The 24,028-nt window shown below is 38.1% G+C and overlaps 2 protein-coding genes and 1 long non-coding RNA gene across 11 annotated transcripts in view; 1 reads left to right on the forward strand and 2 right to left on the reverse strand.

The window, feature by feature from the left end:
- Positions 1–1,454: 1,454 nt before the first annotated feature.
- pbx4 (pre-B-cell leukemia transcription factor 4) overlaps positions 1,455–24,028 on the reverse strand; it is a 47,264-nt gene continuing 24,690 nt past the window's right edge. For 4 of the 9 annotated variants that reach the window (XM_035951760.2, XM_035951761.2, XM_023277950.3 and 1 more), the window contains one exon: positions 18,098–21,628. In XM_035951760.2, the coding sequence (XP_035807653.1) occupies positions 21,539–21,628 (90 nt within the window). In that variant the 3' untranslated portion in view covers positions 18,098–21,538. Of the gene's footprint in view, positions 2,674–18,097; positions 21,656–24,028 lie in introns of those variants that run through there. The other 5 variants (XM_055005058.1, XM_055005060.1, XM_035951759.2 and 2 more) reach the window with 2 other exon arrangements.
- Positions 5,927–8,880, reverse strand: LOC129347553 (uncharacterized). Its single transcript, XR_008599697.1, has 2 exons — positions 8,741–8,880; positions 5,927–7,273 (listed from the first exon to the last, which is right to left on the reverse strand). It is a non-coding gene; the product is annotated as an uncharacterized LOC129347553 (long non-coding RNA).
- Positions 12,519–19,275, forward strand: lpar2a (lysophosphatidic acid receptor 2a). The gene is made up of 4 exons (XM_023277978.3): positions 12,519–12,901; positions 14,567–15,319; positions 17,093–17,355; positions 17,770–19,275. The coding sequence occupies exons 2-4, from the start codon at positions 14,569–14,571 to the stop codon at positions 17,863–17,865; spliced, it is 1,110 nt and encodes a 369-aa protein (XP_023133746.1). The 5' UTR covers positions 12,519–12,901; positions 14,567–14,568; the 3' UTR covers positions 17,866–19,275.

The following is a 24,028-nucleotide window of genomic DNA, read 5'->3' on the forward strand; positions in this document are numbered from 1 at the left end:
TGTGGATGCATGTGAACATGTCTGTGTTGAAACAGCAGCTTTGGACTCAGTAACGCCGGGAAAAACCAAGAGCTCCTTTATTTGTGACTTCCACTAAAAAAACTGATGAAAATAAGTTTGCCAGGGTTCTGACTGATAACAGATTATTAAATAATGAAAATAATCATTTAAATATTCCTTTAAACAATCCTTTTAGGTCTACATTTCCTTTACACTGACTTCTTGGTATATGTACAAGTATTTTGGGTGGAATATACCATTAAGCCTGATGTTCAAGGGTTCTTCTGGGAATATACCATTAAACCAACCTTTTAGGTAAATGTTCCAGGATGTTGGGTAGAATATACCATCAGATCAACCTTTTAGGTCTACATTGGAAGATTTTAGAGTAGAATATTTCTCCAAACCATCCTTTAGGTCTACATTTAAGGTGGAATACTCCTTTACAGCAAGATTTTTTGGTCTACATTGAAAGATTTTAGGTGGAATATTCCTTTGAGCCAACTTTTTAAGTTTATGTTCAAGGATGTTGGGTGGAATATACCATCAGACCAACCTCCAAGGTCTACAGTAGTGAATTTTAGGTGGAATATACCATTAAACTCACCTTTTAGGTCTACATTGGAGGATTTTAGGTGGAATTTTCTTCCAAACCGTTAGTCTACATTTAAGGATGTTTAGGATGGTATATTCTTCCAAACCAACTTCTCAGGTCTACATTTCAGGTGGAATATTCCTCCATACTAACTTTTTTGGTCTACATTGAAGGATTTTTTCTAAACCACCCTTTCGGGTCTATATTTGAGGTTTTAGGTGGAATATTCCTTTTAACCAGCCCCTCAGGTCTCTGAGGATTTTGGATGGAATACTCAGTTAAACCAACCTCAATCCAGACTCCTCATAATGATGTTTGAGATTTATGCTGCTGTTATTTGTTTAGTCCAGACTAAATGACAGAAATCCACAACTGTAAGTTTATTTCAGGACTCGGTTATTAAATGTCAAAACAGTCCATGTGACTCTAAAAACTCAACAGCTGTACAAACTCTAAGATTAAACTCTCCACAAGGATCCAAAATAAGTTGGACTTCTACATGAGAGCTTTAAGTAAAGCTTTATTAACACGGAACTAAAAGTTCTGTATTGTTTTATGATCACAGGTTCTGTCTGAAAAGAGGTGGCATCATTTTAAACAGTGAAATCAAACTAACAAAATTTAATGACCAACCAGTGAGCAATACTGGATTCTGCAAAAACATAAACAACTTTTTTAAAAATCTAAATCTTATCTTAACACAGTTAATGTATTAACTTATTTTTGTGTGTATGCATGTATTTGATTTATTTAGTACTGTTAACATATCACAGTTCTGAGTGAATTTTTCTTAAGATAGGCAAAGGCCATTTATTGATTACATAGAGACTGTTAAATGTTTATTAAAAACTAAAAAGCATTTTTAAAAAAACAACTTAGGCATTTATTGAGTCACTAAAATACTGTAGAGTACAGACCACATCAGCATGATTATAAGCATCCTCTGGTAAATGAACAACCAGATACTGATGTCTCTCACCATATGGACTTCAGGAGATGACTGGGGGATGATAAACTGTGACCTACTGGTTGGGTTCTCTCTGTTCTCATGTTTCTTACATGTTTGTCCCATGACAGCCGGGTCCTAATGTTTTTTGAGCAACACACCATACTATGACGTTTTTACAATGATGGTTCTACTATGGAACCAGTTTGACATGTTCAGGCGTTCTTTGTGTGAAAACTCAGAGATTTCAGGTATCAGAAGGTGGTTTTCAACTTTCTTTATTAACTTTCTGCTTCAACTTTAAATTAAATTTCCTTCACTAATCCAACCCTCTGGACTTCCAGTAAGCTGTGTTCCTATTGGCTGTCCAGGTGGCTGCTTGGTGTTATCAGGAACACCTGAGCAGCTCAGTGTCTTCCTGCTTTATTTGGCTGCAGCCAAACATTTCCTCTGTTTCTCTCCACCACTGAACCGGGTTTGGCTCCATTGCTTTAGTTTGTTCTTTAGGCATTGGCTTGCAGCTTCCAGCAGTAAAATAGACTTTAATGTGTTTCTTGGTGTGTTTTAGGGCTTTGTACTGGATAGTTGTCTTGGTAAATGTGGTTCTTTAGCCACAGTTACCACATGGTGCTAATGTGTGCAGTGATTAGTGGATTTGCTGCAGCTGAGGTGTGTCTTTATCTTGGCTGTAGTGAGTCTTCAGAGGTTTTTGGTCAGACACATTCTGTATTCTTGTTTGGGAACCAAGGTTGGTTGTCCAGAAGGTAAGAGTTCCTGTCCTGATTCTCTGTTCTCAGAGGTTCTCTGGTAGGCTGCAGGAGACTTTAGCGTTTGGGTTGTGCTAGTTGGTTTTTGTATGGTTTCATTTGGACGACTATCTTGAGGCCCCTCCATGTGGTTCAGTGAGGTTTTCTGCAACAATTCTACAAAGCAACCTGCAGCAGAAGAGACTTTGAGAGTTTTTAGGAAGTTCTGGAGAGCAGGCTTTAGAGCAGCAGAAACATTTGTCAGCAGTTTGAGCAGGAGAAGGTGAGCTTCAGAGTAGAAATGAGACAGAAACCTTCTTGACCCGTGTGGTGAGGTCCTGTACCAAGAGTTTGAGCAGGTTGTGAAGAGTCTGTAGTTCTTTGGTCTGAAAGCACAAGAAGAGTCGACTCATTAAAGGAGAAAACAGAAGATATTGTTGGTTCTTCTGTCGCTCTGCAGTTTCCTTAGACTGAATATCAAGTTTATATTTTAAATGATTTCCCATGTGAGCCCAAGAAGACTTCAATAAACTTCCTCCATCCCCTGGACACAACATATTTTATTACGATGTTAATTTTTATAATTTTTTTTTTTTTTAATTTAGTGTTGTTGAGTTTTAGTCATAGTTTTAGCATAGTTTTTTCTCTTTGCTTGTTTAGTTTTGTCATCTGTGTAAAAGGTGCTAAACAAATAAAGCTGAATTGATAAACTGAATAATTGACTAACTCATGATTGTGACAACAGAAGTATTTTCATTGTGATTTAAGGGTTTGTTTCATTTCTGAGGTTGAGGTTAAAATCTTGACCAAAAAAAAATTTAAGAAATAAACTACATTTTAAAAAAAAACGATTAAATCGAAGGAAAAAACATTTAATACAACAAAACTTTTTAAAAGAAAATTAAACATTAAATACAATTATATTAAACAGACAAAATATTTAATTAAATAATTAAACAAAAGATACAAAATATGTAATTATGAAATTAAACAAAAATTTTTAAACAAAAATATGAAACATTAAAGATGAAATATTTTAGATAATTAAACATTTAAAAAATAAAATAAAACAAGAATAATAAACATTTTAAAAAAATACAAAACATTAAATTAGATTATTAAACCTTTAAAAAGACAAAACATTGAATTAAAAATTAAATGTTTAATTATAAAATTAAATCTTAAAGAGAATAAAACTTTAAATAGGAATTAAACAGAAAATACAATGAAGCATTTAAAAAGAAAATTAAACATTAAAAGGTGGTAAAACATTTAAAAAGAAAAACCTTAAAGATTTAATCAAAAGATTAAACACAGGGAAAGAAAAGGAAATTTTTCAAACAAGCCGATAAAGCATTTGAAAAAACAATTAAACATTAAAAAGACAAAACATTTGGAAATCAAATCAGATATTAGAAAAGAATAAAAGGTGAGAAAAGAGCAAAACTCAACATTTAAGAAGAATCAAACTAAAGACAAAACATTTGAAAAGACACCAGTTAGACTTTAGAAGATCAAATTAAACAGAAGAGACAATAAAATGATCAAAAAGAGCAAAAACAGATAAAGGTCTGAAAGTGTTTTCTAGCCTGAAATGAAAACATCAAGTTGTTTCTTCAAATGTTTCCTCTTTTCTATGTTCTTGGTTTGATTGTGGATAGATTTACTAAGAACTCATTTCAGAAAACTGCTTTCCAGATAAAGTCAACTAGTAGTTGAAGGCATTGATCAAACTAATCTTACCTTCTGATCTCCACAAACTTTACTGTTCAGTGAAGAGAATCAAAGTTTGTTGAGGATTTCTAAAAAACCCACAGGTGAAGGTCTGAGAAGAACTCAGATGGATGGTCTAAATGTGAAATCAAGACTCATGGTCACAAGTTTTAAGGCTTCTGTTAACCAGAAAGTTCAAACTAACAGAGAAGTACTGAGAAACTTGTAAAACTTCAGTCCTCAGACTGTCTGAAGGTTCAAACTAACAGAGAACTACTCAGGAACTTAGAAGATATCAGTCCTTGGGCTGTCTGAAGGTTCAATCTAACAGAGAACTACTGTGGGACTTATAAAATTTCAGCCCTCAGACTGTGTGAAAGCTCAGGTCCTGAGGACTCGGGAGGTCTGGAGGCTTGGAAAGTCTTGGAACTGAGGGTTCCACCCTCCAGCACAAAGGCTGAAGTCCAACCTCCTGAGAAAAACGGTCGAGAGGAGAGTCGAGTTAAAAAAAAACTCGAAAACGACAAAAAATAGATGATAAATGCGCAAAAAAAAGAAAAATCAGTATCTGAGCGAGTAGCTCAGGGGGATAAGAAGAGGACTACCAAGTGGAAGGTCACAGGTTCAAGACCCGCCACTGGCACTTTTCTTTCTTTGTCTTTGTCAGGATTTTGAGAAAAATTTAAGAAGTGTCTGGTCTTGAACCAGCGACCTGCAGCTCCATAGGCAAATCCTTAACTCACTGAGCTACAGATCAGATAAAAAGAAATAATTTCGTCGTCCCTTTGGCATCGTAGTTCCTGAAGTGACCACATGGGCAGAGCCAAGGCGGAGTCTGGGTGGAGTCAGGGCGGAGAGTAGGTGGGGAGGTGGGTGGCGGCCTCCCCCCTCTACTCCCCCACCTCCCCCCACCACCCACCACACCTTCCCCCGCCCGACGAGTTCTTCGAGTCTCCACGAGTTCTTCGAGTCTTCACAGGTTTTCCCGAGTTTCTTGAGTTTCCATGAGGTCGGAGGCAGAACAAGTTGTGATGAAGAGATGTTGAAGTCGCCCAGGATGGACTGATTTTTTACAGCGACTAGAAGGAAGACGACTAGAAGAGCAGGTCTTTAACCACCATCCATAAAAACCATGGAGTCGCTCCAGAGAAATGAAGGAAGGTCAACTTTTATCAACCTCCATCCAGATGTTCAACTTGATATCTTTACTTGGAAATTTTTAGCACCACAAACCTTTAGTATCACACTTTATTATCATTTATTAGGACTTTAATGGAATCCACCAGCAGATTTAGTTTTTGTTGACAAACTTTATTCTTGTCATCGTGGGACTGCAGTATTTAAAACTGTTCCTTCTATTTGACCTCATGTTTATTAGTTTTAGTGGAGAAAGTTATTTTAGTTGTTGATTAATCTCTTAAAAACCAAATAATAAACTGGATTAGTCAAAAGGTTTAAATTTCTTACTTTGTCATATTTTAAATATGACAAAAAATATAAAAATAAAGTGTCTTGAGACAATTTGACCTGTAATTGGCGTTATATAAATAAAATTGAATTCAAATTGTATGTATCTTGTAATGTTGGAGTAATTCAGCCATATATGTTGGAAAACACATTTTCTTTGACCATTAATCTGTTTTTTTCTCCAGTAATTCATTTCTTGTTTTGGTTTATAAAATGTCAAACCCAAATATATTCAGTTTACTGTCATAAAAACCAAAAAGATTTACATTCATGATGCAGGAATCAGGCAGTTTTTCACTTTTTATCTTAGTTTAGTCAGAAAGATAGTTGATAATGTGTTAATTGTTGCAGCTTGTGAGTCGTAGAAGGTTTTAATCTTTGGGGCCGAGTGTCAAAAAACATTTAGAAACAAACATCAACAAAAGACTCAAAGATGTGAACATCATTTGCATGACAATGTCTAATTAAAGGACATTTATTTCCAACGTAAATGTGTGATATTCATCCTCTGGAGCTTTCTCTTCACATTGTCTTCCACCTGGACTGGTTTGGTCGGGAGCATGTGCAACAAACATTTGAAAAACTGCACTTTAACATCAATGAATGACACTGAAGTTTAATCTCTACATAAATGAGACTGAGTCTGGATGTGCTGCTCTGTCATTAACTCCTAAGTTTAGGGAAAGTTCAAACAAAAGAGGACAGTTCAGATAAGACTTAAGAATAAGCTTATTTTGAACAAACATCTCAGACTTTCTGAGCTTCAGCACCTCTAGCAAGATATTTTAACAACAAGCAACTCAAGAGATCCAGAAGTTGGAGAGAGTTAGCTTTAGCTGAGCCAAAGAACATGTGGGACGCTAACCTAGCAAACATTTCAGACTTTTCTCTGTGAATTCAGAGAAATAATTTCCTATTTAATGACAGAGCTACACATCTTAACTCAGTCTCATTAAAACAGACTCTAATTCAGTGTCATCCATCCATATTAAAGTGCAGTTACCCAAAATGTTTGCTGCATGAGCTCCAACAAATCCTGTCCAGGTAGAAGGGCACTTTGACAAACAGGAAGTGGACGATTCCAAGCAGATTTATAGAAGGGGGAACTGGACTGTACTAAGTGTGGTCGAGTATAGAGGGGTGTTTTGTGGGTTTTTAAGGCTGATAATGATTATTAGTGAGACATTTGGAGTCGATATTCATTTGCAGTAAATGAAAGTATTTAAAATCTTGGAGTTAAACTTAGAAGAACACAAACTCTAACAGAAAACTTTGTTGATACGTTTTTGTTTTGTTTACAGATGTTAAGTTAAAGGAGTTTTATTCGTGACGTATAACCAATCAAATCACTCCAGAAGACAGAGTGACCACAGGTAGATTAAGGTTCAGAGCCAAAGTAGCGCCATTTTTAAATGGATTTATTACCGTAAATCAGTAAAAAATAAAATACTGATAATCAGTGAATCAGTCAGCCCACAATTACTACAATTCTACAATGTATGTCTCTTTGCTTTGACTTGTTATTTGTACAATATACGATGTATATTGTATATTGTACCGCTGCACTCCTCCTCTGTTGTTTTCTGGATTGTACTCAGCTGCATGCCTTCGTCCACCCGGCCTCCGTTGACTCGTCCTGCCTGCCGTCTCTGGAGCTGAAGCTGGATTGGAACAGACCAAAGTACAGTCCAATCACGATGCCGGCTGCCTCTCAAAAGGCTCCTTCATCTGGCAGAACTTCTTCTGAGGGGAAGCTGAGCTGGCCTGGCAGAACTTTGGAGATGTGGTCCAGTGGTTGGTGGATGTCTGGGGAGATAGAGAGGGACCTTTGAATTGTTCAGAAAGAAAAAAACAGGAAACCCATTGGTAGTTTTAGTTTAGGGTGCTACTGTGGTGTGTTTTGGGGTTTTAAGAGGTGAACAGGAAGAGTTTTTTTTTCGTATTGATTATCTTTTACTTTGTTCCTGGTTGGAATGCCCATCAATGTCAACATGAAGTTCACTTTTAGTTCTGTTTGTTTATTTTTATTTTACTAACACCCATTTGCTTTTAACCCCCTCACATGTTGTGTTGTTGTAAACTTCCTCTTTCAAATAAATACACTTCTAACCCTCTGGAAACCAGTGCTTGGACTGCTTTGGTGTTGCTCCTCACCTACTTCAGACAGCCAGGACAAAACAATGTTTTGTGGACCAAAGGCTATATGATGACGTTTTTTGGATGACATGCTATACAATGATGTTTTTAGAGCGACATGCTATACGTTGACTTTTTTTGGACGACATGCTATACAATGACGTTTGTTCAGCAACATGCTATACTATGACATTTTTAGAGCGACATGCTACACTATGACGTTTTTTGGGCGACATGCTATACCATGACGTTTTCAGAGTGACATGCTAAACTATGATATTTGTTGGACCAAAGGCTATACCATGACGTTTTTTGAGCGACATGCTATACTGTTACAATTTTAAAGAGACATGTTATACTATGATGTTTTTTTGGACGACATGCTATGCTGTTATGTTTTTTGGACCAAAGGCTATACAATGACGTTTTTTGAGCGACATGCTATACTATAATGTTTTTAGAGCAACATGCTATACCATGATGTTTTTTGGACGACATGCTATACTATGACGTTTGTAGAGCGACATGCTATACTATGACGTTTTTAGAACGACATGCTATGCTATGATGTTTTTAGAGCGACATGCTATACTATGACGTTTGTTGGGCGACACACTATACTATAGGCTTTTTAAATTGACATATTACTATGACGTTTTATTTTGTTTTAGTTTTTTTGTTTTTTTTACCAACATATAAGAATCAGAACAGTTTTAAAAATTACTATACTTTTACTTGTGCAATGAAATATTATTCTATGGCATTTTTTAGACGACATATACTCTGGTGTTTTCTTGAAAAACATACTATTTTGACAATATACTGCACTATGACATTTTTTGAACCACATATCATACATGACAATTTTAGGCAACATCCTATCATTTTGAACTTTTTGAAACCTCATAATAATCAGTTGGGTTTTTTTGCTGACATGCTATACTATGAACTACAGGCCATACTATGTTATTCTTGAAAAGTATACTATACTTTGACATTTTCTGAACTATATCCTATACCATGGCGTTATACACAGAGTGCTTTGGTTACATGTTGATTTATAATCTAGATTTTTTTTCTGTTTTGTTTTTTGACGGGATTACCACAGACCTGACCGTGAACACCGTTGACACCCACCTGAGGGAGATGCTGCCTAAGATCTCAAGGCTGCTTGGTCGTGGTCTTTCTGGTCCTGCTCCAGAACGCCTTCATCAACTACGTCTTCTTTTGAAGAGGCCCTCAGATGCTGCAATCTCTGACCTTCAGGAGGAACTGCTACTTTCACTCTGTAACGAGACGGCGGTTATTTTAAAGACCCAGCTCCTGTTGGCTTTGAGTGAAAGTTTAACACTCATCAAAACAGAACTACAGACAGTTAAATCTGAGCTGTCGGTCAGTATTTCAAACATCAAGTCCGATCCGGCTGCCCTAAAGCACGCTGTGGGTGAAACGGAAACTTCACTCTCCACATCACCGACGACATCGTCACACTCCAAAGCAGAGCACCTGTCTGCTGAACTTTTAAAAGTGGACTATAAATGTGAAGAATGTGAGCAGCAGCAGACTGTGAGCAGCGGAACAGATGTGATCAGAAAGAAGTCATTTTCTTTTTTCTTTTCTTTCTGGTTGACTTGATGCTGTCAGATGCAGATGTTGGAGCTGATTCTGATCTTTCAAGATAAAAAGCTGCTTTTCCTTCACAGACTTTTCAGGAAATTATTCTCTCAGGTTTTCTCTGCTATTTATATTTTTATTATCTGTGATTATTTCATTATTGTAAAAATAAAGTTTGAGGCATAAAGACTCATTTAGTTATTTTATTCCTGAAATCTTTGACATAGCAGAACTAAACTTCCATTTTCCTTCTTGTACTTCTGATACTAGAACTAAACGTATCTTCAACACGGATCACCTGCTTTTAATGAATCAGCAGCAACATCACAACAACAAATGAGACAATTTTCAACAAATTAATGAAACTGATGTCATTTAAAACTATCAGAGTCTGTTTTAGTGTCAAATTAAAGCTGATTACTGACAACTAGAACATTAACGTTACTGTTTTAATCACATTTAAGTTTCCTGAACATTACATTAATGTCAACCAGCCACAGTTTTATGAACTTAATGAACCACATTACAGAAACACAACACACTTCAGCTGTTTACATGAAACTCAACACATTAGCTTGATGCTACGTTAGCTTTAATCAGGCTAGGACTGAGCAGCTAGCTCGGTTAGCATCGCTAACATTAAAGCTAATATTTACTATGCTAACTTTCTTCTCTGGTCAACACACACTGAAACAAACTCCACCAACATCTGGAGTGCATGGCACACATTATATCTGACACTAAAGCTGCATATAAAGTGCATTAAAAGCGGCACCGATACGAAAATAAACATTTACTTACCGAACTATCAGAGTCCTTTCAGTGTCTGCTGGTAGAATCAGCCGAAGGTAGAAAACTGGTTAAAACAAGCCAACGGGCAGGAAAACTGTCTGTGGAAAATGTTCTGCTGCTCCACCGATAAATAAACCAACAGTTACTATATCAGAATTAATCCAAACGAGGAGAGCAGAGTCTCTGCTGCCTCCTCCATAGAACCTGTCAATCATTCCAGACCGGACTGTCAATCAAGTAGTCCCGCCCCCTGGCTTCGCAAAACTTTAACGCTCTATAAAAAAATCAATATTGATTTATTTTAAGATCGGCCACCTGATCTCTCATTCTGACCATGAAAACTCACGAAAAAAATTTATGTACAGTCTATGCACCGTACTCTGTTTGGCTCCACACTTGCTGATGACCACTTCCGGTCTCAGAAAATGAAAAAACAGACCTTTTTTCGTTTCTTTTACTGATTTTACTTTCTTGTTATTCTAAATATAAAACGAAAATCAAAGCATTTTTTAAAAATCGTATGTCCCTTTTTGATCATGAAACGGAAAAACGCCTTGTATTTCAATTTTAATTTTTGTATTTTAAAACGAAAATCAAATAACCACTCGTTTTTTGTTTTTCAATACCCGTTTCAGAACGGAAAATCCAATTACCAGATCCGTACACAGACCTGTTACAATCACCAGTTTGTGTTACAAATACAGTTCACCTGTTTGTTGTAAAGCACTTAAAAAAAAAGTTTGTTTCCATTTCAAAACAGTTGTATATTCAATATATTCAGAACTACAGACATTGTGGATACATCTCCAAATATTCTTTTATCTTTTCTTTTTCCTCTGTATCCACAAAACTTTTCTTACTTTCCGATATTCAGTAGAAATATGCTTACATTTTGCAGGTTTAAAAAACAAATAAAAAGTAAAAATAAATAAATAACAGTAAAAAATAAAAAGCTTACTTAACCCCATTTAACTCAGTTCATTGTTCAGAAACAAACAAGAGAAAATGTTACGTTACTTTTGTTCTCTAGTTGTTGCAGAGATTACAACTCAATATTTTTCAGTTGAAATAATACAGACAGTTTGTTTAAAATAATAATAGTTATCCTTTATGATTTGCAGTCATGCTTGTACTAAATGTTAGCCAAAAAAGAAAGGCGAAAAAAATACACGAACTGTTAGACACTGGCCTTTTCTTTATATTGTCTTATTTTTAAGGTATTATCTGGTTGCGTTGCTATGATATTATGTCTGATTTGACCTCAGGAACCGGTGGGAGTTGTTGCCCTCTAGTGGTCACAGCAGCGAACTGCATTTATTAAAATGGTCTAGCCTCCGTCAATACCCATTTTAAAACATACCAGCATACTATGAAACTTACAAACGCGCATCAAAAACCATAAAAATCTCAATTCAGTCTGTGGGACTGAATTGAGATTTTTATGGTTTGTGTTCGTGGCATACACGCTCAGTTAATATCTATGTACTCGCTATTAATCTGTTGTATGTAATATGATTGTTGTAACGTTAAACTAGCTAAAATATTAGCCTTAAAGTCCGTTATGTCGTCGCAGCACTAAAAAGTTTAAAGATCATGTCTGAAATAATTAAATCATTGTGCTCGTGTACAACACTAATAGGAATGGCTACGTGTGCTTAAAGTGTGCAGCAGGTAAATGTTATATATTTAGAGGGAGACAGTACAGTGGGCGTTTAATGTTGGTGTTGCAGTTCCGCCGTATGGCCACAGGGGGGCAGTGAACACTAAAGATTCTACAATACTGACGTGATAAGACTGTTTTTTTAAACGTTATTTCCTCATAGACTGTATTTCCCACAAAGCTGTCCACACCAGGGCTGCATATAATTAGATCGGCGAACGAATAACTAAATAAATAAAATCAGAGCGTAATTCTGAATAAAATATTATTGGTGTATAAGAGATTTATTGAAATATAATTACATTTAACTGGCTTCTTGTTCTTCAGGTCTCCTGTAGTGTTTTGCTATCATTATGCAGTTCATGATTAATATAAACAAATAAAGGTTATGATGATGATGATGATGATGATGATACTAGTATGTTCATTCGTGTCATATATATATACACACACACACACACACACACACACACACACACACACACACACACACACACACACACACACACACACACATATATACATACATATATATATATATATATATATATATATATATATATATATATACATACATACATATATATATATATATATATATATATATATATATATATATATATATATATATATATATATATATATATATATATATATATATAAAAAGGATATTTTCTCAGTATAAATATTGTGAGTTGGTGGAAACTGGTTGTCATTATTATTATTATTATTATTATTATTGCATCTTGTTACTACTATTATTATTTCTTGTTTTTTGGCAACCTGTTTACTTCGTGTCTTTGGGAACAGAGTCTTCCGGGACAGTCACTTCAGAGACATTTCAGTCACTAAAACACTTCCAAGTTGAGCTGAACCTGTTTGCTGTTGGCTCTTCGTTTGTTGCTCAGTGTTACGTTTAATTCTTTTTTGTTCCTCTACATTTATTGGGGATTCCCAAAGCAGAATCAACCGGTGAGAACAGCAAAAGAAGTTATAATCTTCGCCGTCTGAGGTCGGTGAGTGTTTTGTCCGATTTTTCCGGCTGACCGTGGAGGCAGCGCCGCTACCTGTCGGTCAGGTCCAGCTGATGGTGAGTCAGAGAGGCGTCGTCCTGCCGCTGATCAGCACATGGAGCAACAGCGGGATAAAGTATTTCTGTTCCCCCAGATGGCAGCTCACACCGCCGGTTTGACATCGAACCAGTCTGGATGGAGGAACTTCTAAAGCGTGCGGTAAGTTTATTTAAATGAAACGTTTATTCTTTAGAAATAAGTTTTTGGAGCGAGTTATAAAGTATCGGTGGCACACACTCCACAAGAAGTTGAGTCACATCAACGTAAATGTTTGATTTTCTTTTTTAACAGTCGTTGCCCCCGACTAAAGAGAATAATCGTGGCATTAATAAACATTACTCATCTTGATGTACATTTGTTGGCCTTAGCAGAATTGTAAAGTGAGTACTTTTATGGTTTCAGACAAGCAGTTTGAGGGGGTTATCCTTTTATAATTAAAGCAATTCACGAAAAGTTAACTAACCTTCCTGCTTTGTAGTTACATCTTCTCAGTGGAAACACTACAGGAACATCTGTCTCCTACTGCTGTGAATGTAGCTGGAGGTTTCTGTTCATTCAGATAATTATCTGGACAGACTCTTCCAATCATACCGTTCTGCTGAATATGTCAGTTACAGACTGGTGGCAAATTAAAGGAAAAACTAACATCAGGTGTGCTAGTAAGATGTTGGGTCACCACAAGCTGCCAGAACAGCTTCACAAGCTGCCAGAACAGCTTCAGGATTTATTCTCAGAGTGTGTGGAACCGTACTGGAGGGATGAACACTATTCTTCCAAAATATATCTGCTGACTTGGTGGCTTTGAATGAGATCCGTTTATCAAACCATTCTTTAGATCGCGACATCCTGGAAGAGACAACTCCCATCAGGATAGATATGCTTCATCCGGGTGAAATGATAAATACTCAGAGCAACTTTCTATTGATTTGTTCTGTTGATTAGAGTACAAGTGGAACAAAATATACCAGCACAACAAAGCCACCAGATCCCCTCACTGTGGCTGTGAAACATTAAGACCCGCACTGATCTCACGATGTTTGCGACTCTTGCACTTGCCCACTTGTTTCATATCATTGTTTTGCACTGCTCTGTGGTTTCTGTATTCTCAAATGTGCATTCATTGTTATTAGGGGTTTTGCACTGTAGCTCTAGTGTAGTGTCTCACTGATGCCACCATCTGCAGACTGTTCTCAGTCACCTGAGGTGGGGTTGCTCTTCTGTTTTTCCGACCACATCCAGATCATCAAATGTTTAGCTTTGACCACAGTTTCCAACCATGTCACTCTGGTTGTTATTTCTATAGATCTAAATACAGATGTCTCTTTAGTTGTTGTTCTTAATGAAGACATTTGAGCAATTTAGTATGAAGCTCCTTCCATCCATTCCCCAACAATGAACTGCCTTTTGAAGTCACTTAGATCTTTTCCTTTCGATCCAAAATCAGAATCACTCAGGCCTGTTCAGCATTTTTATACATGCCACTGAGCAAGATGGGATGGGATCTATTGTTGTTTTCCCACACATTTATTCAGGTTGTCCTCTTAAGTTTGTTACCTGCCTGTATGTGTGAACGGCAGGGACTGACAAAAGCCACAGTTCAGTTTAATAATGACGTGTCACAATTAATTGCATCTTCAGTGCAGCTAAAATTAGAGTGACTTGTAATCCTGTTTTGAAGTTCATTCAGTTTGTTAAAATGTCATTTGTGAGAGAAGTGGATGAAACTTTTCCTTTACACAAGGTGAGTACTGAATAGAGCCTTTATATTAAGCACTCTTGTTGACAGCATCTAAATGTCCTCCACTTCCTGCTTTGTGTCTGCAGTTATGGCCACTGAGAGCAGTGTGTGGAATACCTGCAACTACAACCACAATGTCACCTTTTTCTACGACTTGGTGGGTAAGAATATCAGCGTAGGGTGGACTCCGCGGGACTCTGTGGTCATCGGACTGGGCTTGACTCTATGTGTTATTGTAGTCCTCGCCAACCTGATGGTGATGGTAGCCATCCTCCTGAACCGTCGCTTCCACTTCCCCATTTACTACCTTCTGGGCAACATGGCCGCAGCAGACCTGTTTGCCGGAGTCGCCTATGCCAACCTGATGTTGAACACGGGCCCCTGGACCAGAATGCTCACCAAGGAGCAGTGGTACATCCGCGGGGCTTTGATCGACATCAGCCTGACAGCCTCCGTGGCCAACCTCCTAGCTGTCGCCGTGGAGCGCCACCAGACCATCATCACCATGCAGCTGCACAGCAACATGACCAAGCGGCGTGTGGTGCTGCTGATAGTCTGCATCTGGGTCACAGCTATCATCATGGGCCTGGTGCCATCCACGTTCTGGAACTGTGAGTGTGATCTTGAGGACTGCTCCACCGTCGCTCCCCTATACAGTCGCCGCTTCCTTATCTTCTGGGCAGTTCTCAACCTGCTCACTTTCTTCATTATGGTGGCAGTGTACACCCGTATCTTCATCTATGTGAGATACCAGAGCCGGTCTATGTCTCAGCACACGTCAGAGATGCGACACAACCAGACTGTTGTCAACCTGATGAAAACAATCTCCATGGTTCTGGGTGAGAAGTTGTCTGTGAAAATGAACTCTTAGATGTTATTTGTGTGAGAGGTGAAGGTGGTAATGTTTGGTTTTTCTATCCTCCAGGACTCTTAAAATGCACATTGTACCAAGCATTAAGGGACATCCTGGTGTTTACCTGCAGCCTTGTTATCATATTGTCTTTGTAAGGTTAAATGGCTGTCATCTGAATCCACCTCAACACTTTTTGTGAAGAGGAAATGTCTGGATTGTTTTGGATTTTTGAAGCTATCAGCACAGTTGTTGTGCTCACAGAGTCAAGGCATGTTGTGATGCTTGTTATCTGTGGCCTGCCTTCAAAACCAGTTTTGCAGCTTTAGTTTGTCAGATCTTGTAAATTTCCAGCCGGTTGAACAATTGTTTAGACTTTCCGGGATATACCGCGTAATCTGCAGTTGCATTTCTTGTCATAATCAACCTGTTTGCTCAGGTGACTCATCTTCAGCAGGTAAATATGTTGTAATTGACAGTGAACCCTGATATTTGGCAGTCAAGCCACAAATATAACTGTGCTTTGACTCATGCGTCATATTGTATCACTGCTTTGGTGGAGAATTTGAAAGGCCCCATGTTGTAGTTGTAATGCCAGTCTCATAAAGTGTGTTTCAAGGTTCAGCTTAAAAAACTGCAGATTGTTAATTCTGCCATGCCTATAATACCCCAAGGTTTAGCCTTCATCCAAACAAGCTGTTTCAGTGTCCAACTGCCCATGCTACGTATAGGAAGAGAGCCACAGGCACCTCTCTGCATCTACTATGGGCACTTTCCAACATGAATGTTGGAAAGTGCCCATAGTAGAATAATAATACTAAAAAAAAGATGCTATTTTTTATGTCAGAAAAAGATTTTTATGTCCTAATATACACTAGCGTTCAAAAGTTTGGGGTCACTTCGAAATGTCCTTATTTTTGAAAGAAAAGCATTTTTTTCAGCGAAGATACCATTAAATGAATCAGAAATACAGTCTAGACATTGTTAATGTAGTAAATGACTATTCTCGCTGGAAACGGCTGATTTTTAATGGAATATCTACATAGGAGTACAGAGGAACATTTCCAGCAACCATCACTCTTGTGTTCTAATGCTACATTGTGTTAGCTAATCGTATTGAAAGGCTAATTGATGATTAGAAAACCATTTTGCAATTATGCTAGCACATGAATAAAAGTGTGAGTTTTCATGGAAAACATGAAATTTGCCTGGGTTACCCCAAACTTTTGAACAGTAGTGTATAATACATCAGAAGTAGTCTGCCAAAAAATACCAGGATGTCCAACATGTTGGATTCTGCAGTAGGCAAACAGGCATGCTTCTCTGGTCATTCTGACCCACAGTCTTCTGTGCAGTTACGTTAGATGTGTCACAGCGTCTCTCATGAAATATAAACAAAGAGCGGAAGCTCCAAATCAGAGGACAGCTTATTCTGCACTACAGACTATGATGGTTAAAGTTTAAAACACAATACTGTGATGAAGTAGTATGTCAGTTGTTTGCATACTGAATGTACAGTAGCACTTTGTAAGGGCACTTGTAGTGCGCTCTTAAAGGAAAATAGGTGATTTGCAACACAACCGCTGTTATAATAAGTGGCAGAACGGAGCCAGCCGGATGTGGTGCTTATCTTGTTTTGTTCATGTTTCAACCCTGAATGTCCAGATAGACGTTTTCTAATCTATAGAGAAAGAAAAGAAAGAAGGGGAAAACTGGATTTTGCATAATACAACTGATTGATTTTGTTTTAATATCACTGCAGGTGCCTTTGTAATCTGCTGGACGCCTGGCCTCATGACTCTCTTACTGGATGGGCTTTTGGGTAAAGCCAGCCATGCCAACAGCTATGAGAAGTACTGCTTGGTGATAGCAGAGTGCAACTCTCTGGTCAATCCCATCATCTATTCTCTGCGGGACGACGAGATGCGGAGGACATTCAAGTGGATCCTTTGCTGTCTGTGTCAGAGAGGCGCTCATCAGCAGAGGGAGCCTTCGACTGTCGAGATTAACTCTCCGCTGCCAGAGGTACAGTCAGCTACTTTGCGTTTCTGTTACTAATAATAATTGTTGATGAGGCAGTGCAGAAAACAACCTGTGAAACTATACAATCTGAACACTCCAATCAGGCTTATATTACTTGGCTTCTTACAGTGTTCACTTTCCACACCTTTGCACAAACTGATACCCAATCTGGTGTACCTAAGTAAAATAAAACGTTGTGTTACCCGTCTTGACAAGAAACCAGAAGATTTCTACTGTTTATGTCTTTGTAAATCTAAAGTCTGTTTTCTTTTCCCAAGTGATTGTTGATAAAATAAATGTTGATGATTTCATTAATAGAAAAAGGGGACTGTAAAAGAATTGTACGACTTTTAAAATATATATGCATTTCCACCATGTTATGGTAGAGTGAAATTATTTTTATTATTTTTTCCACAGGAGACTCTTGGCTTTGTCCAGAAGTCAGCGGCTCAGGCCTTATGTAAGACTCAAGACACCAACGACAAAGACGGTTGGACAGATCCCAGGGTATGATGCCACTTCAGAAACATTGTAATCTAAGCATTTGTTATTCAAGTTTTCTGCTGGACATTACACATTTTCTACAAAGCTCTTTCCTTCCATGTTTACTTTTTGAAACTGAATAAAAAAAAAAAAAAAAACGGCTGAAAAAGATTTTCATCAGCATTGGAGAAAAGTTTTCATTTCTCAGCGTAATGTTTTCCTGCGCCTCGGTGAGGCCAACAGATTCACATATTAATCATAAGATGGTGCAATCTCTCCTTTTATTACATTTGACTATCACAAGAGCATTTGTGACAAATTATAAAATGAAACACTCCTAAAATCTGAAATCAAATACTGAAAAATCACACTAAATCATTTTTATTAATTTTCTAATAAGAACACTACAATTTGTCATATTCTTCCTTTTGTTTTACTCTTTCTAGAACAATTCTAAAGTTGAGGTATAAAAGGAGTTCATACAGACTCACAAGTCTGAAAACAGTGGGGGTTATATACAAGAGAAATGGAAAGACAGAGGTAGAGAGAGGGGTAAATACAAGGGAAAGAGGGGAGATACAAATATACTAATAAAAAGAAAGAAATCAAAAAGGTTTAAGGAGCCATTTGGTGCTGTGGATGTCATTTAGTCACTTGCACAATTCAAACAATCGTTAAACGTGATTTACAAGAGGAAATAAAATTTGGTTCTGTATTTTAGATATATAGCTCTGATGCAAAATTACAGGGGGGCATACAGTAAATACCGGCAATGAGTACTTTGGCAAGGATGTTTTTTGCTGTACTAATCTTTGAGGTGAGTGGCAGGAGTTTCACATGGAAACTGAAGCAAAGATCATCTGCTTAAATGTAAATAGCGGTCTTTCCTACAGGTTTGCCTGTTCCAAGCTGAAACAAGACTTATAATTTAGCTATTTGTCAAAAGAAAATCAAACAATTAAGCAAATGTACTGCTATCATATTTTCACAATCCTAATGATTTAAATGGTTTTTTTTAGAATTAATTGAAATTCAGGTTTCACATTTAGCTGATGTGGAGGTCCACAAGATAAACTTCAGTTCATATAATTATCTTTGCAAATTGAAATTTCAGATTTCATGGAATGATCTGAGCAAGTTCGATTTAAATATTTGGAAAGGTGACTAAACAACTGAGGAAGTGTGGAAACTTATGGGGAATCAAATGGGAAAAATTACCAAAATAAAATCTAATAATGTCCATAGGAGAATACAATTCTCTTTCCACAGCACCAAATGCTGCATCTGTAAACCCTACATTGCAACCCGGTTATGTAACAAAAGACCTAAATAATATTCAAAACTGATACAGAGTTATTGTGAATCCTGTGACACAGAGGCCAAAATAAAACTGGCATCTCAACGAAACATCAAAATTTATAAAAGAAAAAAATACTGAAACATTACACAAACTGTACAGTGACATCCATTACAACAGGTAGAAAAAGGGGGTGGGGGCATGATAATTTGGTGTGGCGATAACATTATTCATACGATACAGTCATATGAACTGCTATGAGTAACAAAACAAGTAATTAAATGTGGGATATCACATGTGACCAGCTTTCAAGCTCAAGTTTTGTTCTGTAACATATGGTTCAACAAAGTCTTAACTGACACTTAAATCTTCATAAGGCTTCACCTTACTATCAAAATGCTTTGTTATTCACATAACAGTTAATGTATAAAACAGTTCCAAAGAACAAAAGTCCCCCAAAATGTTACAGGTTTGTCTTTAAACATGAGTTGAGTTTTTCCACACCCAGTGCTGCCTCTTTTTTTGGTAACAGAGGAGAGAGAGAAGCCCTTGCCCAATCGGCCATATACCTAAAAACTAATTGTGGATTTACCAGAAGGTATTAAAAGATGGTTAAAGGGGAGAGCATGCCTTCTATGCTCACAATCAAATTACAGGTGTGATATGACGGTCCTCACTGCACCCACCCACCCAAGAAGCCCCACAACAAAAAGAAAACCCCAAAAAAATCAAACCAACTTGAGGCATGACGACACCACACAGAGAGACACAGATACAAATATAATTCCCTCCTCTCCTCAAACTGAAAAGGTGGCTGTGCACCAACTTTAGATAGACACAGAGTAGCATTATTACATTGCTGAACTTGGTATTTTTGGTTTTGGTACAACAGAAGGTTGTAGTGTGTTGCCTCGGGCTCACAAGCTAAAATGTATTGAGATGGGGAGGAGGAGATCTCAGTCGAGCCCCATCTGGTGTGTCATTTGGCTGGTGGAAGCACCCAGTCTCTATAATGCTGACAAAGGTCGGAGTGCACCAGCCAGTTCGACTAAGACATCCCAAGAATACTGTACACACGCCCACACAGAGACACACACATCATAGCAATACATGATGCACTTTTTCCTTTTTGGTCTGACTGTAATAATTATACCCTTTATTTTTTGTTAATAAAAATTAAGCTAAAAACTTGGAAGGTTAAATGAAAACAATATCACGCCTAGAAGTCCTACATGCATGGAAGACAGTCACGTTTCTAAATTCATGTCACGTTTGTCCCAATAACACATCAATGCCCCACAATCTTTCCACCCTTCTTTTATCGTCATTTAAGATGCTTTATTGAGCTAATTTTTGGTGGTGGCTGGTGCATTCTTGGTGAAACAGCATTAGAAAATAGCCTACAATCAAATAAACTAGTGGACAGAAAGCAAGAAGTAAAGTCTACAAGCCATCTACCAACACCCTCTATTGGTTAGCAACAAAAAGGGCTATTAGTTACATCCACTCAACCAAAGATATTCTCCTCTCTCTGCCCTTTCCTCCTCTTCTCACCAGCCCTATTATCACTTGTCCTGCCTCATTTAGAACAGTGATCCCCTTAACTACCCTTTTACAGGTAGAGACACCCATAACAAGGATGCTAACTTTTGTGCTTGACACATCTTTTATGTCAGCTCACTATGAAAACGACTGAAAAGTTGTGAGGTGTATGTTATGGAAAGGTCTTTGCATGCACCGTTGTGCATATCGCTTGTTCACTTTGAAATCTCCAACAGAATGAAACATCAAGCCATAAGGACTGGAAGATACGACAGTGTCTTGAGTTGAGTTGGCAGAGGGTGATCTCAGAGGAACAGATGTGTTGACAACTACTGGGGCAGCACTTTGGTACGAGCAAGGTGAGCAGAGCTCCCTGGTGATCCGTATCAACAGTTTGGCTGTCAAATGCCAAGGCTTCAAGAGATACAGGCAATCACACACAGTTTTCCAAAGCAAAGGGTTGAGTGCAGAGGTCAACGGCACATGAACAAGCTGTGTGAGTACTGTGTGAAGTTAACGTGCATATACACATAATGTACAGACATCATGATCATCTACACAGCTGGGTCAGTGGTTTTTAAAAAGTCCTTGAAAGTAAAGATGTTGTCTCAGTATCCGGAAGCTCCATCCTCCTGTCATTCTGAGTTATGAAGCTTCTAGCATTGGAGTGGAGCTGGAGGGAGGATTCCTCTTTGCAACTGTTCGGCTGTCCTGTGTTCCAGCACAGTGTGTGTTTATGAAATGCAAGTACAGCCTTTTTGTGGCTATCGAGTTGAAAGACAAGGGAGAAGTGAAAAATGGGGACAGAGTATGGTAGTCAGAGCAGACCGCAGCGGGAAAGTGATGGCAGGGAGGGCCACCGGATCAGTTGGAGGTGTCGGAGTGGACACTGCCAGGAGGACCGGGAGGGGAGGTAACCGAAGGGGGGTTGGTGGTGTCCTGCCAGCTGTTAGCCTACAAACAGTCAGGGAAGAGAGTATTCTGCATGAAGAAGGAGTTTTATAATTAGCAGTCTAAATCAGCTATATTTGTGCTTACTAGTCAAAGGATTCAGCCTCAAGATAGCTTACTGGCTGCAGAAAAATGCTATTCATTCCAAGAACTACCTATCTGTTAAAACATGATAGCAGTTTCTTTACTGACTACTTTCATGTCTATGTAACCAGATTGCGCGGAGAAATCTGGGTAAATGATGATTGGCACTTTCAGTCTCGAAACACTATGGTTTGTAGAGCCCCAACAGTGAAAAGGCACTCAATTACAGTGACTGCAACGAAAGGCGGTTGTGTTTGAGCTGGTAGTCTGGCTTGTTTTGCGCTAAGCTCCTCTTTTCTCGGCTGCTTTAACCCCTAGATGCATAAGTGGGTCAAAAATGACCAGGTGAGGTTGTTTTCTTGCAATATCTTTGTAATGAAAAGTTATCATTTCATATTCCAGCTATTCCTCAAAAAATATGCTTTTGATATCATTCCATTAAATTTTTTAAGTTCCCTTTTATACTTTTAAAGAAATTGTAGAATTTGTATTACCACCCCAAGCTCTTTATCACTGATAATATCATACAAGAGGTGAAGTAGTGAACAAGCTTGGAGGGATGGAGAGCAGCAACAGCTGGAGGAAAAGAGTGAAAGAATGTCAACACAAATGGATGCTGACATTCTTCTATTGCTGCTCAGTGTGATATTCTTCTTTTTCAATAATCAAAATGTTTAAAATATATTAAAAAGTGGAAAAATAAACATATTTCAAACATGAAATCCTTCTGGTGTGGACAAAAACAGAACACAAACAATAATAAATAATAAATTATCATTCTTCACCAAAATGACAAAAAATGGCAAAAAAACCCCACATTGCTGTGTGCATTATAAAGTTGTTGTCACAAGATGTGTCATTTTTGACCCACGTATGGAAGAGTGTAGGGTCCAATCACTTGTGCATCTAAGGGTTAAAGTGGGCATCTTTGCTGTGCTGGACCCCTTTTTTGATTATGTGTCGCCAATAGGAACAGTCGTAGGCTGACGAGCTCCAATTGTCCACATCAATGTCCATCATCTAAACCTGCAACTGGTGAGTAATTGGATGTCTGTGTGGTTATACTGTAGCAATATTACTTGCAAATATGTTAGGTGCTCTGTATATGTAGTCTGTACATGTACTCAAATGTATGAACACGTGCTAGAGTATGTGAAGTTTAAGTTATAAAAGTGTATTTACCTTTGCAAGTGTGCCGAGTTCTGTGAATATGTCAATGTGTACGTTATACGAATTCTTGCCCACATTTAAATATGTATACATAGACTGAGATACAGTTTCATAAGTCTACACACAAATTGCGATTAATACTGCTAAATACTACTTCCCCAAAACATCTGATCCTGTCCTCAGTTTGGAAACACCTTTATTTTAGTCAATTTTTTTAACGCAGCTCTTTACTAGAGGTTTGGCTTACTGGAGAAAACTGAAAAACCTAGTTTACTTGAATGTGTGCAATGTCCTTTTGTCAGCATTAAGTACTACATTCCAGAGAAACTGGGCTCTCCAAAATATCTTTCTAAGCAAAAAAACAGTGTTGGTTTCTTGCTACAAAAGTACTGTCATTTTTTTATATCTACTTTAGATACTATTGTTTGAGCATACAATACAGCATTAAAATGTGAAAAGAGGATCTACTTCACATTGCAAAGTCATCAAATCAGTACTAGCTGGGATGCCATCAAGGCAGAAAATGCCAGATCCCAGCTGTAGAAACATTTGATTTACTTTAATGATTTCGGTGCGGGGCTGCACAGTGGCGTAGTGGTTAGCACTTTCGCCTTGCAGCAAGAAGGTCCCTGGTTCGCGTCCCGGCTTTTCCCGGGATCTTTCTGCATGGAGTTTGCATGTTCTCCCTGTGCATGCGTGGGTTCTCTCCGGGTACTCCGGCTTCCTCCCACAGTCCAAAAATATGCTGAGGTTAATTGATTATTCTAAATTGCCCGTAGGTGTGAATGTGAGAGTGCTTGTTTGTCTATATATGTAGCCCTGCGACAGACTGGCGACCTGTCCAGGGTGTCCCCTGCCTTCGCCCAAGTCAGCTGGGATAGGCTCCAGCACCCCCCGCGACCCTAGTGAGGATTAAGCGGTGTATAGATAATGGATGGATGGATGGATTTCGGTGCGATCAAAAACTTCCCCTGTAAAAATCAAAGACAGTCAAATTTGACCATCTTCTGCTTCACAGTAGTGTCTCTGCACAGCAATCTATGGCTCTTTCATGCTGGGAACGCTCCCTTGAAGTCCCATCATGCAAGCGTGTCAATCATCATCTGCGATGGCAGCTAAATTTCCTCAACTGTGTCACAAACGGTGACC

The sequence above is a fragment of the Amphiprion ocellaris genome, chromosome 19, assembly GCF_022539595.1.
Source record: "Amphiprion ocellaris isolate individual 3 ecotype Okinawa chromosome 19, ASM2253959v1, whole genome shotgun sequence".
NCBI classification, from domain to species: domain Eukaryota; kingdom Metazoa; phylum Chordata; class Actinopteri; family Pomacentridae; genus Amphiprion; species Amphiprion ocellaris.